The sequence below is a fragment of the Microcaecilia unicolor genome, chromosome 5 (genome assembly GCF_901765095.1).
Source record: "Microcaecilia unicolor chromosome 5, aMicUni1.1, whole genome shotgun sequence".
NCBI lineage: Eukaryota > Metazoa > Chordata > Amphibia > Gymnophiona > Siphonopidae > Microcaecilia > Microcaecilia unicolor.
This window is the reverse complement of record NC_044035.1, coordinates 305,432,203-305,446,141: the sequence shown is the minus strand read 5'-3', so window position 1 is coordinate 305,446,141 and position 13,939 is coordinate 305,432,203. Positions and strand designations below refer to the sequence as shown.

Here is a 13,939-nt window from a genome sequence, read left to right as displayed (position 1 = left end):
GTATTCTATAACATGCGTACTTTAATTGGCTTAACAAATCAATCAGCATTTTTAATAGCACTTAATAAGCAATAATGAGCATTTGGCAATAATTATTTATGCACATGACTCACTAAGCGTATTCTGTAATGCACAGCACCAAAATTCTAATGTGCGGAGCAAAAAAGGGGGTGTGGTTATGGGTGGGGAAATGTGTGTCCCATGGGTTTTCCAAAATTTACGTGCACCGTTATAGAATAGGGCCCTCTGTGCCTAAATCTGCATGCAAGTATTTATGCCACATTTTCCTTGGTGAACTAGGTACTGGGATATAATCTAAGAATATTTATTCAATATACCGTGGCTCGATTTAGGCGCTGCTTTATAGAATATGATTAGGAGGAAATTTATTCAGGAATGATTTTTCAGGTGCCATATATAGATTCTAGCTCTAAAGGCATAAAAACTAACAGGATAGTTTAAACATAGACACAGCAGATCTGTTGCAAAACTTTTGTATTTGATTACGGGAGTAAAATTACAGTAGCTCTTCCGATAGCAAGTACTAAATTTTAAAGAAACTGGACCCTTTTTTTTTTTTTAAACTTTCCACGAAAGTGCATGTGACAGTCCATTTTCAAGACCAATACAAAATAAACAAACGCTATAAGGTGTCCTCTTGCTTAAGAAGACGGGCCTGAATTTATAAGGAACATATATACACTTTTAATGAAAGTAAATATTTTCTTCCAATTTATATACAGGAGCATCTACATTTTCCACGAAGGTTGATCAAGATGCTATTAACTTAGCAGCATTGTGAAATTCCAGCACATTGTCTATCATGGGCATATACCTACAAGGCAAAATGTTACGTCTCAGTTTCAACTACCAAAACAACACTTGGTATCTTCTCTATCTGCGTGCTTGTTACTGTACAGAAACTTATGTATAAGACGACTCAAGTAAAAAGCACAATACAAATAACAGTTGGAAAACAGAAAGTGTTAAATCTACAAAACTTAAAGCAGGTTTAATTTTAGAATAAAAATCAAAAGCCCAGTCTGGTGTAAGGGATGCGTCGGTTCAGTCCACTCTCAGATTTCAGTCTATTTTTTTTTTCTTTGATCTGTTTGGAAGATTAAACAAGTTGTTGCTGATGAAATTTCCAGCAGGATTAAAGTGTACATTTATATACAGATTTTTATTAGAGATCTAATGCATTATTGAGGCATTGCATCAACACCAGAGTTCATATTAAAGTGGATATATAAAATAAGTTAATGCTAGAATAAGATCACCTAGCCGAACTGACTTGCAACTGCCATAAATGTTACAGCATGTTTACAGCAATCTAGTCAATTAGTTTTAGTTCAAAAGACTAAGACCAATGTTAACCTTGCATTTGTTTGCCAAGCAAGGTTTATCACTAATAAATAACCTCTTTTTAGAACTCTAGAAGCTGGACAAAAGAAAAACGGGTCTTAATGTCATACGTCATAAATTTGGAGAGAAAGAAAAAAAAACAACAACTCTAGGTTACAGTATCTGTGGAATTGTTTTAAATAATGTTTGATCTAGTTTGTTACTATTTCTTTATTGTCTTCTATAAAACGGGTAAAGCGAAAGGTGGTCCCGTTTTCAGCACTTGTCATTTTCTCCAGACCAGCTAGAGGTGCGCTGGGTTCAGCGTTCTGCAGCTTGTCCAAGTTTCCTGTCAAACCACTAACTGGTGAGCTGCCACCGTTCCCTAGGCTCCCAGGGAGTGGAGGGATGCCTCCGTTCTGAATGACTGAAATCTCGTTTGTCTTCATGGCCAGGCCATTGGAAAGGGCAGCTGCATACTGATTCCAGAAGCTAGAAGGGTCTCCATTTCCCGTCCGAGCAGCTAAATCTTTCTGGAATATTTCAGGCAGCTTGACTGCACCGCCTCCTAGAAAAGTCATAGGGCCATCCACAGAAAGCCGTCTGCCTCTTCTTGCAGGAGTGCTGTTCCACATGTGAGTCCCCATATGAACCTAAAAGAACAGAGTGGTACACAAAAGAGGAATAATAATTTTTCAGATAAAATAAGAAAGAAAAACGTGAGCCTCAGAACAGATCGAGATATCCATTCATTCTTTGCAATTAAAAGGAAAGGTCCAAGAAAGAGCATGGACATATCTCAAGTAGCTAGCCAGTATGCCTGTGCAGTACACCCTTATTACCTACTCATTATTAAATGGATTTAGTTCTGAATGGTTTCCCGTTATTGAAGTCAACTGCTTCTGGTGTGAGAATTGCCATGTCCACTTCCATTGCTCTGCAAAGTATTATATTTGACACCTTTCACCCTACAAACATCCTTTTCAGACAGAAAAAAAGTATCCTTTCCCACTTGCTCATCGGAAGATCCAGACTATAGACACAATGGCCTGAAAGTAATTATTCATCTCACCCTGCTGGCAGCGGTCTCTAGAGAAATACTCTCCTCGACAGAGAAAACGGTCACAGCACAGTGTGCAACTGGTGTCACCAGCGTTCAAATATATTGCAAAGTGCATTTTTTCACCCCTCCCCCAACAGAGCAGAAAAAAAAAGACATTACACCTAAATAAAATGTGTCCTGGTCACAGTCAAGAATTATATTGATGACAAAAACCTGTGATGCATTCACAATACATTTGGCTTAATTAATGAAGAGGCTATTAATGCTTTTCTGAATACTGGGAGTTCTTTCATTAGGTAGGCACTCCAGCGAGTTCAGCTAGATGGCTACCAGATGTCAGAAATATCTTTGGTTTTGCAGGGCACACTTAACCATTTTTTCACATACTAAGGGTTTCAGAAAAAAAAAAAAAACCAGAAGCTGTATTTGCAAATGGTAAGTGAAAGCATACTTAGTTTTGCGATCAATAATAGTTTAATGCAACATGCTTTAAAATAAGAGTTATATGAAAAATAAAAATGTGAACCAAGGGGTCCCTTTTACTAAGGTGCGCTGAAAAATGGCCTGCGGTAGTATAGACACATGTTTTGGGTGTGCGCAGAATTATTTTTAAGCGCACCTACTAAAATTGCTATGCGTCCATTTTGGGTCTGAGACCTTACCGCCGGCCATTGACCTAGCGGTAAAGAATCTGGGCGGTAATGACCTACACATGTCAAATGCCACGCGCCCGAAAATAAAACATATTTTTCAGACGCGCGTATCGGATGCACGCCAAAAATGAAATTACCGAAAAAACCACGCGGTAGCCGGGCGGTAACTTCATTTTGGCATGCGTTGAGTGTGCGTAGACGCTTGCGCAGCTTAGTAAAAGGGCCCTCAAGTTTATTGCAATTTGTATGAAAAAGAAGATGTGTCACATCACCAGTACTTTGCACTAATAAAAAATTTATAGCAATGTACAATGGATTCCACTCAACAACAAATATTCCCATAAGTTCTATCTCTTAATGGAAGTTTCTAATAGGGATGTGTATTTATTAGCATATATTTGGTTTTATATGCATAAACAACATGCATTAAATCACCTATATGCACCTAAAATCTCTCGATTAGTATATGCATAGTTCATTATGGTAGAAAAATGGCCTTAGCATGCGGGAATGACACACAACACGTTAAGACCAATTTTTACTGCAGTTTGATAAAAGGAACCCTAATGACTGAAAATCAGATTTTAAATACATTTATTCCTTAAGCTGAAAAATGTCTGAAAACTAGCAAAAAGAAAATTAACATCTTGCCGTGCACTTCTCTGTGATTTAGTAGAATATAAAAAGGAAACATTACATTACTTGTTGATCTACAGTTCTGCTATTAGACAAAATCTAAAAAATTAGGCAATATGCTAACTGTGTGTGTGTGTGTGTGTGTAGGCTGCTTGTAATTCACTGAAAAGTACTAAAGGCCCCTTTTACTCAGCTGCAATTAGGCACTAATTCACACCTAGGGCTCCTTTTACAAAACCGTGGCAGCGATTTCCGGGGCGGCATTCAGTTCCTATGGGCTTTGTCATATTTGCCGCTGCACGGGAATCACTACTGTGGCTTTGTAAGAGGAGCCCCCTAATGCAGCTTAAAATGGTGCACTGCGGGATGCGCTCAGGTGTCCTATGGTAACTGCTAAATGTATGGGCACCAACTGTGCGTAAAAAAAAAATGGAGGGGGGCATCTCTGTCTGGAGGTGGAGAGTGAGCATTAAGCTAATCAACCCAACCATATAACAATATTCTACCTGGTTAGAGCAGGAATATCACGGGAGCCCTTACCGCCTACAAAATGTGTGGTGGTTAAGTGCTCACTAGGTAATTTTAACGGCCGTGTGATAATGGGAACGTTAGCACATGGTCATTAATAAAAAAAAAAAAAAAAAAAAGACCATTTTTATATCTACAGTAAAAATGGACTAAGCACATCGGACAAACATGAGCAAGAGCACCCAAAGGTGACTTTTTCCTGTAGCTTAGTAAAAGGATCCCCCAAGTGTGCACAAACCCAGGCAACTAGTGCTACTCACCAACACGAATAGTAAAGAACGCTAAGGGGCCCTTGCACTAAGCTATGCTAGGTGCTATCATGCATCAAATGCAGCTTAAAATGCTGTACCGTGGGATGCGCTAAGGCGACCTCCAGTAACTGCCAAATGTGTGAATGCGAACAAATTTTGGGGGTCTTTTTACTAAGGCGTACTGGCGTTTTTAGAGCGCGCTAAAAATAGGCACACGCTAAAAACACTAGAGACGCCAATGTATTCCTATGAGCGACTTTAGCATTTAGCGCACGCTAAAAACGCCAGAGCGCCTAAGTAAAAGACCCCCCTCTTTTAGGGGGGCTTTCAGGGGGCAGAGAGTGGGCATTCCTGCGCTAAACAGCACATCTACATTAATGCACACTAACTGGTTAGTACAAGAATACCACATGAGCCCTACAAAATGGGTGGTGGTAAGCACTCACATGGTATTTTAAAAAAAACTTTAATGGCAACATTAGTGCATGACCATTAATTAAAAAAAAAAAGACAAAAAAACAGAAAAAGCCATTTTTATGGCCAGAAAAATGGCCTTAGTACGTGGGGGGGGGGGGGGGGGGGGGAATGGAAAAGGGCACACTACAGTCACTTTTTTTTTTTTTTTACAGCAGCTTAGTAAAAGGATGCCCAAATCCAGAGCCTAGCAAAGACTACTGCATTTTGAATCGTCTATAAGCACCAGTGGGGCCCAAAGGTGGACTGAGGGACCAAGCTATTCTCTCCTTTCCCACTCCCACCCCCCCCTTGACACTACAACATTGAGGCATACCTTTGCTGCCCCACCAGCCAAAGAGGTCTCCTCTGCGAGTCTCATCAAGTCGGCAGTGCAACTTCAGCCATGCACTACAATGCATGCCCAGGTCAGTCGCTGAACTGAGCATACATGAGAGAGCGGGAATCAGAGGCTGAAGTGTGTCGACTGACTTAAGTATTACTCGGACGTGGACGAGATCTCTTCAACTGGTGGGGCTTGGCATCCCTGTCAGCCATTAAAGTGGAGGGGGCCCAGGCCCTAGAGCCCCCCCCCCCCCCCCCCCCCATGGCTATGCACTGTCTCACCCTCAAGGAAGCAATAACTCCTGCAAGCTAACCTCTAATTGCACACCTGCTTCAGATTCTTTACACTTGGAAGAGCAGCAAGAAAAGACAGGAGAAAAAAAAAAGTTACTTGTAGTTTGGACTAAATATGATCTACATCAGAGGTGACCAGAACTAGCATTTGTGTAGTGAGGGTTTGGAAGAACAGCCAATCACCTAGACATTTATACACTGATCTTATCATACCCAGGATCAGCGTTAGGGGTGGGCAACTGCCCTATGCCCCAAATCTGCTTGAAGTTGAAAGAGGACAATCTGCAAGCTTTGGGGTCCCCTCCCTAGCATCTGCCCTGGACCCCATCATGTCTAGCACCAGCCCTTACATACACTTGAAATGCCAGGACAAAAGATTGAGACCCTTTACACCACATGCAGTCCCCCAAAGACAATAGTCCCAAACTACCTGCAGGCTTTGGTAACCAAAAGGCAAATCCAGTGGATCTTGTGCATGCTTTACAACAAGCCTTTTTATAGGATTTGCTGTTAGGTTAGCTGCATGGTCAAACTAAGTGTGTGTGTCTGTCTATAAGGGCACCCATACTGGGCTAGATTCTATATATGGCACCTGAAAATTCCACGCAGAAAAAAAAAATACATCTAGGCGTATTTTATAAAGTGTATCTATATTTTATAGAATAGACTTAAATTTTTGCACGGTATATAGAATATGCCAAGCGCCTTTCCACGTGTCCAAATTTAGTCACAGCCATTTACGCCACGTTTTACTCGGTGTAAATCCTGATGCCTAAATTTAGGTGCAGAGTGGATGTATTCTATAACAATGTGCATAGCTTTTAGAAACGCCCAATTCTGCCCATGGCCACACCCCTTTTCATCAAGACAACTTAGAATCTAAGCGTGTCACGTTAGACAAAACGCTTAGCGAGTTGTGTGTTTAAATCTTATTTAATGCCAATTGGTGCTGACAAGTGCTTGTTAACATCCAGTTAACAGCACCAATTAGCTAGTTTACCAATTACATTACAGGCAATGTTCTAGAGTACACTTCAATTTCTGGCCAGAAATTAAGGCACCATATATAGAATCCCGGGGATTATGCACTTACATAGGTACATCTGCACATACATGTATAAGTGCTAGCATAGTGCTTAGATGCTCTTCTGAAAATACCCTTTTCCACTTACAGAGTGGGTATTTGGAAAGGGGCATACAGAAGGGCAGGGCATAGTAGGTCATATGAAACAAGCAAAAATAGAAAAAAAAAAAAAAAGATGGGGGCGTCCATATGGATTCCAACATAATGATAAATAATGTAATAACCACCAAACAAATCTGTACAATAACAACATTATAGTCTTCCTTATTGGAAGTATATCAATAAACTTCCTTATCGACAGTGTATCACTAGACTTTGACACGATGCATTTTTGCGTTTCAGCAGCAAAAGCGCCTGCTTCAGGAGTCACAAGCAATTTAGTATGGTTGATAATGCACGAATATTATCAATGCAAGGATACCAGTCAAAAATTCCAAGTACAAACATACAACTATGGCACCATCAAGAGAGCCGCAGTACATAGTTGTACGTTTGTGCTTGGAATTTTTGACTGGTATCCTTGCACTGATGATATTCGTGCATTATCAACCTTACTGAATTGCTTGAGACTCCTGAAGCAGGCGCTCCTTGCGCTGAAATTCAGGACCGCATCAAGTTGAAGTCTAGTGATACACCATCAATAAGGAAGTTTATTGATATACTTTCAATAAGGAAAACTGTATAACTTTATTGCACAGTTTCAATTGTTTGGTGGTTATTTATTTATTTATCCTTGTGTTGGGAATTCATTTTGCTGTTCCCGTTTTTCATTTTCTCTTTTTTCCTGTCGGTGTGAGTGGGGGTATCTTCTTTTGGTACACAAGACATATGCGGGGCTCCCATTTATGCACTTCCCTGCCACATTTAGGTGCCCACACTTCCACCAGCTCTATGGTTGGTATGACTGTGGGTCTCCAAATGTTAGGCACACTGATACTAGGTTGGGCTTGTATTCCATAATGGACCTTAGGCACCTTGTTTCCTTATAGAATGTGCACCTACACCTACCATGTGGCCTCAGGATGCCTAAAGGAAGGTACCTAATTATAAAACCTCCTCCAATTCTCTTCATTCTATAACTTTAGTTCCTAATATAAGTACCATTTGCACACAAGAATGATAGAGTTCTAACATTCAAGCGAGTAAGTGTACAATTACTCATGTAACTGCTATGTGCATGCTCAGAGCTATTCTAGAAATGACATACACAAAACTCGCTTAGTGTCTATATGTACACGTAGGCACGGCACTAAAAAGAATACTATAAGCTACATGCTGAAGTGCCACATTCAGGCATGCTCATATACGCTGCTATTAATATGGCCAGGGGTGGCCCAAGGCACTCAGGTGCTAGAGGCAGAGATGAGATGCTGCCCCTGCCCCATCTGGGGGGGGGGGGGGGGGGGGGAAGGGAAATGGGACTTGATATACTGTCTTTCTGTGGTTTACATAGTATATACATGTACTTATTTGTACCTAGGACAATGGAGGGTTAAGTGACTTGCCAGGAGTCACAACGAGCTGCAGTGGGAATCAAACCCAGGTCCCCAGGATCAAAGTCTGCTGCATTAACCTCTAGGCTACTCCTCCACTTTCCTCTGACCTCTCCCCCCTTCCCTCCTCAACCCTCCTCTTCCCTGCATTTTCCAAAAGGTGGAAGTGATTCCCATAGGCTGTCCTGCTGTGGTACTACTGGCACCAGTGGCCTCTTTACTGCATCCTGCCTCTAAGGAAACAGAAAGTTACATCAAGAGGCAGGCCCAAATAGTGAGAAGAGGCTGATGCCAGCTGCAGGGCAACCTATTGGAAGCGCTGCTGCCTTTTGGAAAATAAAAAAAAATAAGGTAAAGGTGGGGAAAAGGGTTGAGGAGAGTGCCACCCGATGCAACTGCCTCAGTTGGCCTAATGATAGGGCCACCATTGAATATAGCATGTGTGTGTGCCTAATTATAGGCATATAGGTGCCAATTCAGGCTAATATTCTATAAGGGAATCTTGGACCCCAGATGCCATTATAGAATTAGTGAGCACTCACTGCGCTGCACATACGTGCCTATTTTTGGTGCTCGTTATAGAATTGCCCCCTAGCCCCATGATTCTGTAAAGGTCACCAAAAATTGTGCGTGCAGATTTAGATGCGCTCCCCAATTTGCGTTTGCAATTTAATAGAATGAGCCAATTAGTGGCAATAATTGGCTTAACAAGCAATTACTGGCACTAATTAGATTTAATTTTCACTTACCATGTAAAGGTAGACAAGGGGATCTGCGCCTAAAATTTACACATGTCCAGAAAAGGGGGCACAAAAAATGGGAGTGTCATGGACATTTTGGTGTGAACCGGGGGCATGGTTTTGAGTTATGCCAGCAAGCATAAATTTAGGCATGGCATTTGCATGACCTCTCTGCATAAACCATGCCAAATTTTAGGTGTGGCTAATACAATACTGCTTATGTCGGGGTTTTTCAGTACTGATTTTTTAGGCACCATGTATAGAATTTAGCCCTGTGTGTGTGCTGGAGGTAGGGAAAAGGGATGAACAGGTCAGAGGCAAGACATATTAAACTGATATGGAAAGATTCCAGTTCTTCTGCTTGCCTTGTATTTCCATAATAGATAACAGACAGAGAACAGCAAAGCAAGGAGAACATGTGTATGGACAGTCTACAAACAACTGAGAGTTAAGCCCACAACACAGGAAAAACAAGAATTAAAGTGGAAAGAAATAGGCAGCATCTAACACTAATAAGTTTGTGAATGTGCTAGAAGATATATGTGTATGTACACACACACACACACACTATTTCCTACATTCAAAACTATGCAGACATTTTCTTCCTATTTTTAAACTGCTCCCTCCTAGTTACATCCAGCTATCACAGTAACTCATTCCAAAATCCAGTGCATGTGCACACTGAAACTGAGTAGTAGTAATCACTTCAACACAAAAGCCATGCCCCCCCCTCCCCCCACCACCACCATTATGCTAAACACCAAGGAACTGAATTCACAACTCTGCCACTGAGCTATCAGACCAGCCTGGAATTTTAAGTATGAAGAAATATGTTGGTTTATGTAGGTATACAACCACTTTAAAAAATAAGGAAAATGTACCTTTAGATTTCCTTTTGTTGTGAAAGCTCTCCCACATATAGTGCAGGCAAAAGGTTTCTCTCCAGTGTGTGTCCTTTCATGGATCTGTAAAGCACTAGAGGAGGAAAAGGTTTTCCCACATGTATTGCAGTAGTGCTGTTTAGGCGTTCTTCTTGGTAGAGTGGGTAGCAGAACTGGTGATGTGGCAGAAGATGGCAGAGACCCTGACGGAACAACGCTGGGTGGTGGTTCTTTAATATCCTGAGGAGAGCCATGCATAAAACCATTAACCTCAGTTTTTATGAGAGCTGACAGAGAATTAGCAGGTATAACTGAAGAGTTCTGATTAGTGCCAATATTGGAGTTGGGCTCAAAGAGCTGTGATGGTAGATCTCGCATTTGATGTGTCAACATATGCTGCTTTAAATTACCCTTTGTGGAAAAGCCACGATTGCAAACTGTGCAAATAAATGGTCTCTCTTTGGTATGGCTTCTATAATGAATGTCCAAGGCACTCTGACAAGCAAATGTTTTGCCACAAATATCACATGCTGTGTTTCTAAATTTACCCCGTTCTCTGAAAGGAAATAACATGCTTAAAGACTCTTCTTTAACCATTCTATCTGTATTACTAGATGTTAGGTCCAAAGTGCCCCCATTAGCAGAAGCTGGAGACAAACCATTTGCAAACTCACTTGATAAAGCTGTGTGTTGTTTCTCTTCAGTACTGGGTGACTTCTGATAATCATTAGCACTGTTGGATGGAGATAAGGCCTGCATGGAATAGATGGATTCTGAGACAGGACTTCCAACACTTTGGCTTTCCACATCTCCACCAACAGATGATGATGAATCGTTAGTCAGAGCATCCTCTTCCACTGATCCAATTTCAGCTGATCTTAAGCTTGCCTGAAGTTGCTCGGCAAGTCCTGCATTAATCATCTTCATTTGATTTTCTAAAGCAGCAATACTAGATATTTCCAGAGGCAGAGGGGAAGAACATAAACTGTCTTGTGATGCATCCACAGATTTAGGTGTATCCGGCACACTGCTATCAGGACAATCTTCCATATTCTCATCTGAAAAGTTGTCCAAGTCATCTAGTGTCTTCTCATCAAAAGATCCAGTGTCAGACTCCATTGACTCGGGATAGTTTTCTGAGACAAGCGTATTGGGAATCTGGCCACCCATATGCATTCTGATATGCTGCTGTAGCACAACAGCATTGGTGAATTTCTTCTGGCAGATTGGACAAGAATGTTGTACTCTTAGCGGAGGCATGGCACGATGGACACTGTAATGGGTCTTTAAATTTCCTTTCGTAGTGAAAGCACGACCACAGACTTTACACTTAAATGGTCTTTCACCAGTATGTGTTCGATAATGCATTTTTAATGCACTCTGGCAGCTAAGAACTCGATGGCAAATAATACACTCATTTGGGTCGCTTGCCTTTTTATCAATATTTTCTACCAGTTGCTGCAATTTTGATGTTTCAGATGCTGGTACAGAATCTAGGAGACCTCCGAATGGAAATTTTGCTTTAAACTGCTCTGACATCAGAGGCATAAGTGGGTTTGTGAAAGTAACAGTACTGATGGAAGCAGGATCTGCAGTAGGAGGGCTTGTAGAACTGTTAACATCTGGAAAGGAGTTTGACATGTGCACATTTTCTTCAGTTTTGCCATTTGAGGTAGGCAAAGCACCAGTGTCTGCTTCATCTGAATGTCCATTGGAATTTTTTACAGTGAGATCAGTAGCTCCAGAGTCACTTTTAACAGAATAAGGAGAGCTATTAGCAGAATGATTAACAGGTATAGGTTGTGGTTCCTCAGTTTTGATAAATGGTGTCAAGCTTGGAATTGTTGGAGGGAGTGGCAGGCCAACTGAAGTTGTCAAACTAGGCAAAACTGGCTTAGTATCCAACCAGCTGGTAACAGGTTTCTCTGGCAGTATAGACATACCATATGGAATACCTGTGCTTGTTGGAATGTTGTCCAAATGCTCTGGTACTGGGTATGGATTCATTTGAATATGAGGATATTTTTCTTTATGACGCTGGAAGTGAACTTTCAAATTTCCCTTTGTGGAAAACCTGTTTCCACATATGTTGCACTTGAATGGCCTCTCACCTGTATGAGAACGTAAGTGAATCTGCAAGGCACTGTCACTCCCAAAAACCTTAGCACAGAACCTGCATTTGTGTTTAAAGAATGCCTCATCAGATGTACTCTTTGTTTCAAAAGCAGTTACATTTGGTGACTTGCCTTTTCTTTGCTGTGCCAATGCAGATGAGGAGTTTAAATCATCTGCTGTTGTTCCGATACTGGGCAAAGGGTTGGCGAATATAGAGTTGCTGGGGGAAGCCTGAGGTAGACGTGGATTAGATGCAGGGCTTAATAAACTGCTTATTGCAAAAGCTGGGGAGGATGATGTAGATACTGGTTGGTTGTTGAGCTGTGAGCCACCAGAATTTGAAGCCACTTTGTCTGAGGATGGTGTTGTAACTACTGCTGCCAAGACATTAATATTTGGAGATGAACCACTACTGGATGGAATTATAGTGTTGCCAACGTTGCTCTGAGGTAGCTGTATAGGGGGTAGTTTTACACCATTAATGCTAGCAGATTGACTAGCAAGGCTTTGTGCTAACCCAGCTGCTGCAGCCAGTTGCTGGGACAAATGGGAACTTAATGTGGTCAAGGGGTTGGTAGATGGTCGCAAAATACCTTGAGAAGCATTAGAAGGTATTGACATGTCTGTATTTTGAGAAGCCAACAATAATATTTGGTGACGAATTTGTTCAATCAACTGCAACTGGTGTATCTGCTGCTGTTGTAAAGCCAAAAGTTGCTCCATCAGGGCAGGTACAGCAAGTTTGTTGTTTGATGCACCTTTACATCTGGCCTCCTGTGAGAACTGTGCTACTGCCACTTTCGTACTTTGAAGGTTTTCAATTATGACATTACTGTTTATCACTGAAAAATTGCCCAAGGTTGTCAGATCTCCTATTTGAGGTAGAGAGGTTGTGATTGCTGAGGTACCCACTGTGGAGTTGTTACTGCTTGCAATATTATTGGTGACGGTGTTGGAACTGCTAGTTTTAGTGTTAATGCTTGAAACCTCCACATCCATAGACACTTCCTTGTCAAGTCTGTCATGCTCTGAAAGGTCGCTACAGTCGACTTGATCTTTGTTATTAACCGTGTCATTCATCTGTTCATCGGGATTATCAGAGGGAGAACTCGGAGAGAACGTTTCAGAAGGAGAAGCTGGATTTTCGTTCACAATTAAAACCAACTGATTTTTAGTGCAGCTCTTCTTGTGTTGCAGGAGATCTGATAATTCAAAGAACTCTGCACAGCACCTGCCACAAATATGGGCGTCCTTGTTCTTTGCAGTTCGATTTGCTTGAACCTTCTCGGTGTCCCCTGAAACAAACATTGAAAGAAAAAAACATTAGCAGGATAGTAAACTACAGAACATTATGTATGACTTTTTATTTTAATTCACTGCTGCCTATCAGGCTAAAAGTAGACCAATAGGGGACAGGAAAACAGATCAATATTCCTACCTCAAAGATATTGCTCAAGACAGATTTTTTCAGGCTGTACAAGAGACTTCTATCAATTCCCGTGTCTTAGATAATCATTTCCTTCAGATAATCCATCAAAATATAAAATACTATGAACTGAAGACATCGGGGCATAATGAAATTCCATAGCCAGGTATCGATTTCCAATATTTCATACTCTTTATTGTCTACTTGCCCACCGAGTGCAAATCAACCATTTGAAGGACTCATTAGACTCAAGTTCCTGTCAACCTGGTTCATTTTCAACTGACTCGGAGATTTTTCTGACAGTTTGCCCTGTCACTAAACTAATTTGTAGTCATTCAGGGTCGAATCAGTTGTTGACAAGTAAAGAGTGCACATCACTAGGCTGCAGACTGACAACTTGAAAATCATTTTGAGCTTTGGCACAATCCTCAGCTGAATTTGATTCTACTAAAACTATTGGTTGTTTAGGTTGCGAGGTAATATTACAGGACTGCAGAGAAGCCCTTGGATCCTTTAATAGGGATGCCCCTCCTTATTCCTCCGATGGATTCTTAGCAGCAGAACAAAAATTGCTATCAAGTTTCAGCAGCCTAAATAATTTCTTTGACCATGGTAAATATCTGATTTTAAAAA

At 41.2% G+C, this 13,939-nt stretch overlaps 1 protein-coding gene across 7 annotated transcripts in view; it reads right to left on the bottom strand.

Moving 5' to 3' along the window:
- Positions 1-318: 318 nt before the first annotated feature.
- The window catches only part of SALL1 (spalt like transcription factor 1), a 26,108-nt gene continuing 12,487 nt past the window's right edge, over positions 319-13,939 (bottom strand). For 5 of the 7 annotated variants that reach the window (XM_030204330.1, XM_030204328.1, XM_030204329.1 and 2 more), the window contains exons 3-4: positions 9,766-13,175; positions 320-1,997 (exon numbers count right to left, since the gene is read on the bottom strand). In XM_030204330.1, coding sequence (XP_030060190.1) covers positions 1,557-1,997; positions 9,766-13,175 — 3,851 coding nt within the window. In that variant the 3' untranslated portion in view covers positions 320-1,556. Of the gene's footprint in view, positions 1,998-9,765; positions 13,176-13,939 lie in introns of those variants that run through there. The other 2 variants (XM_030204325.1, XM_030204331.1) reach the window with 2 other exon arrangements.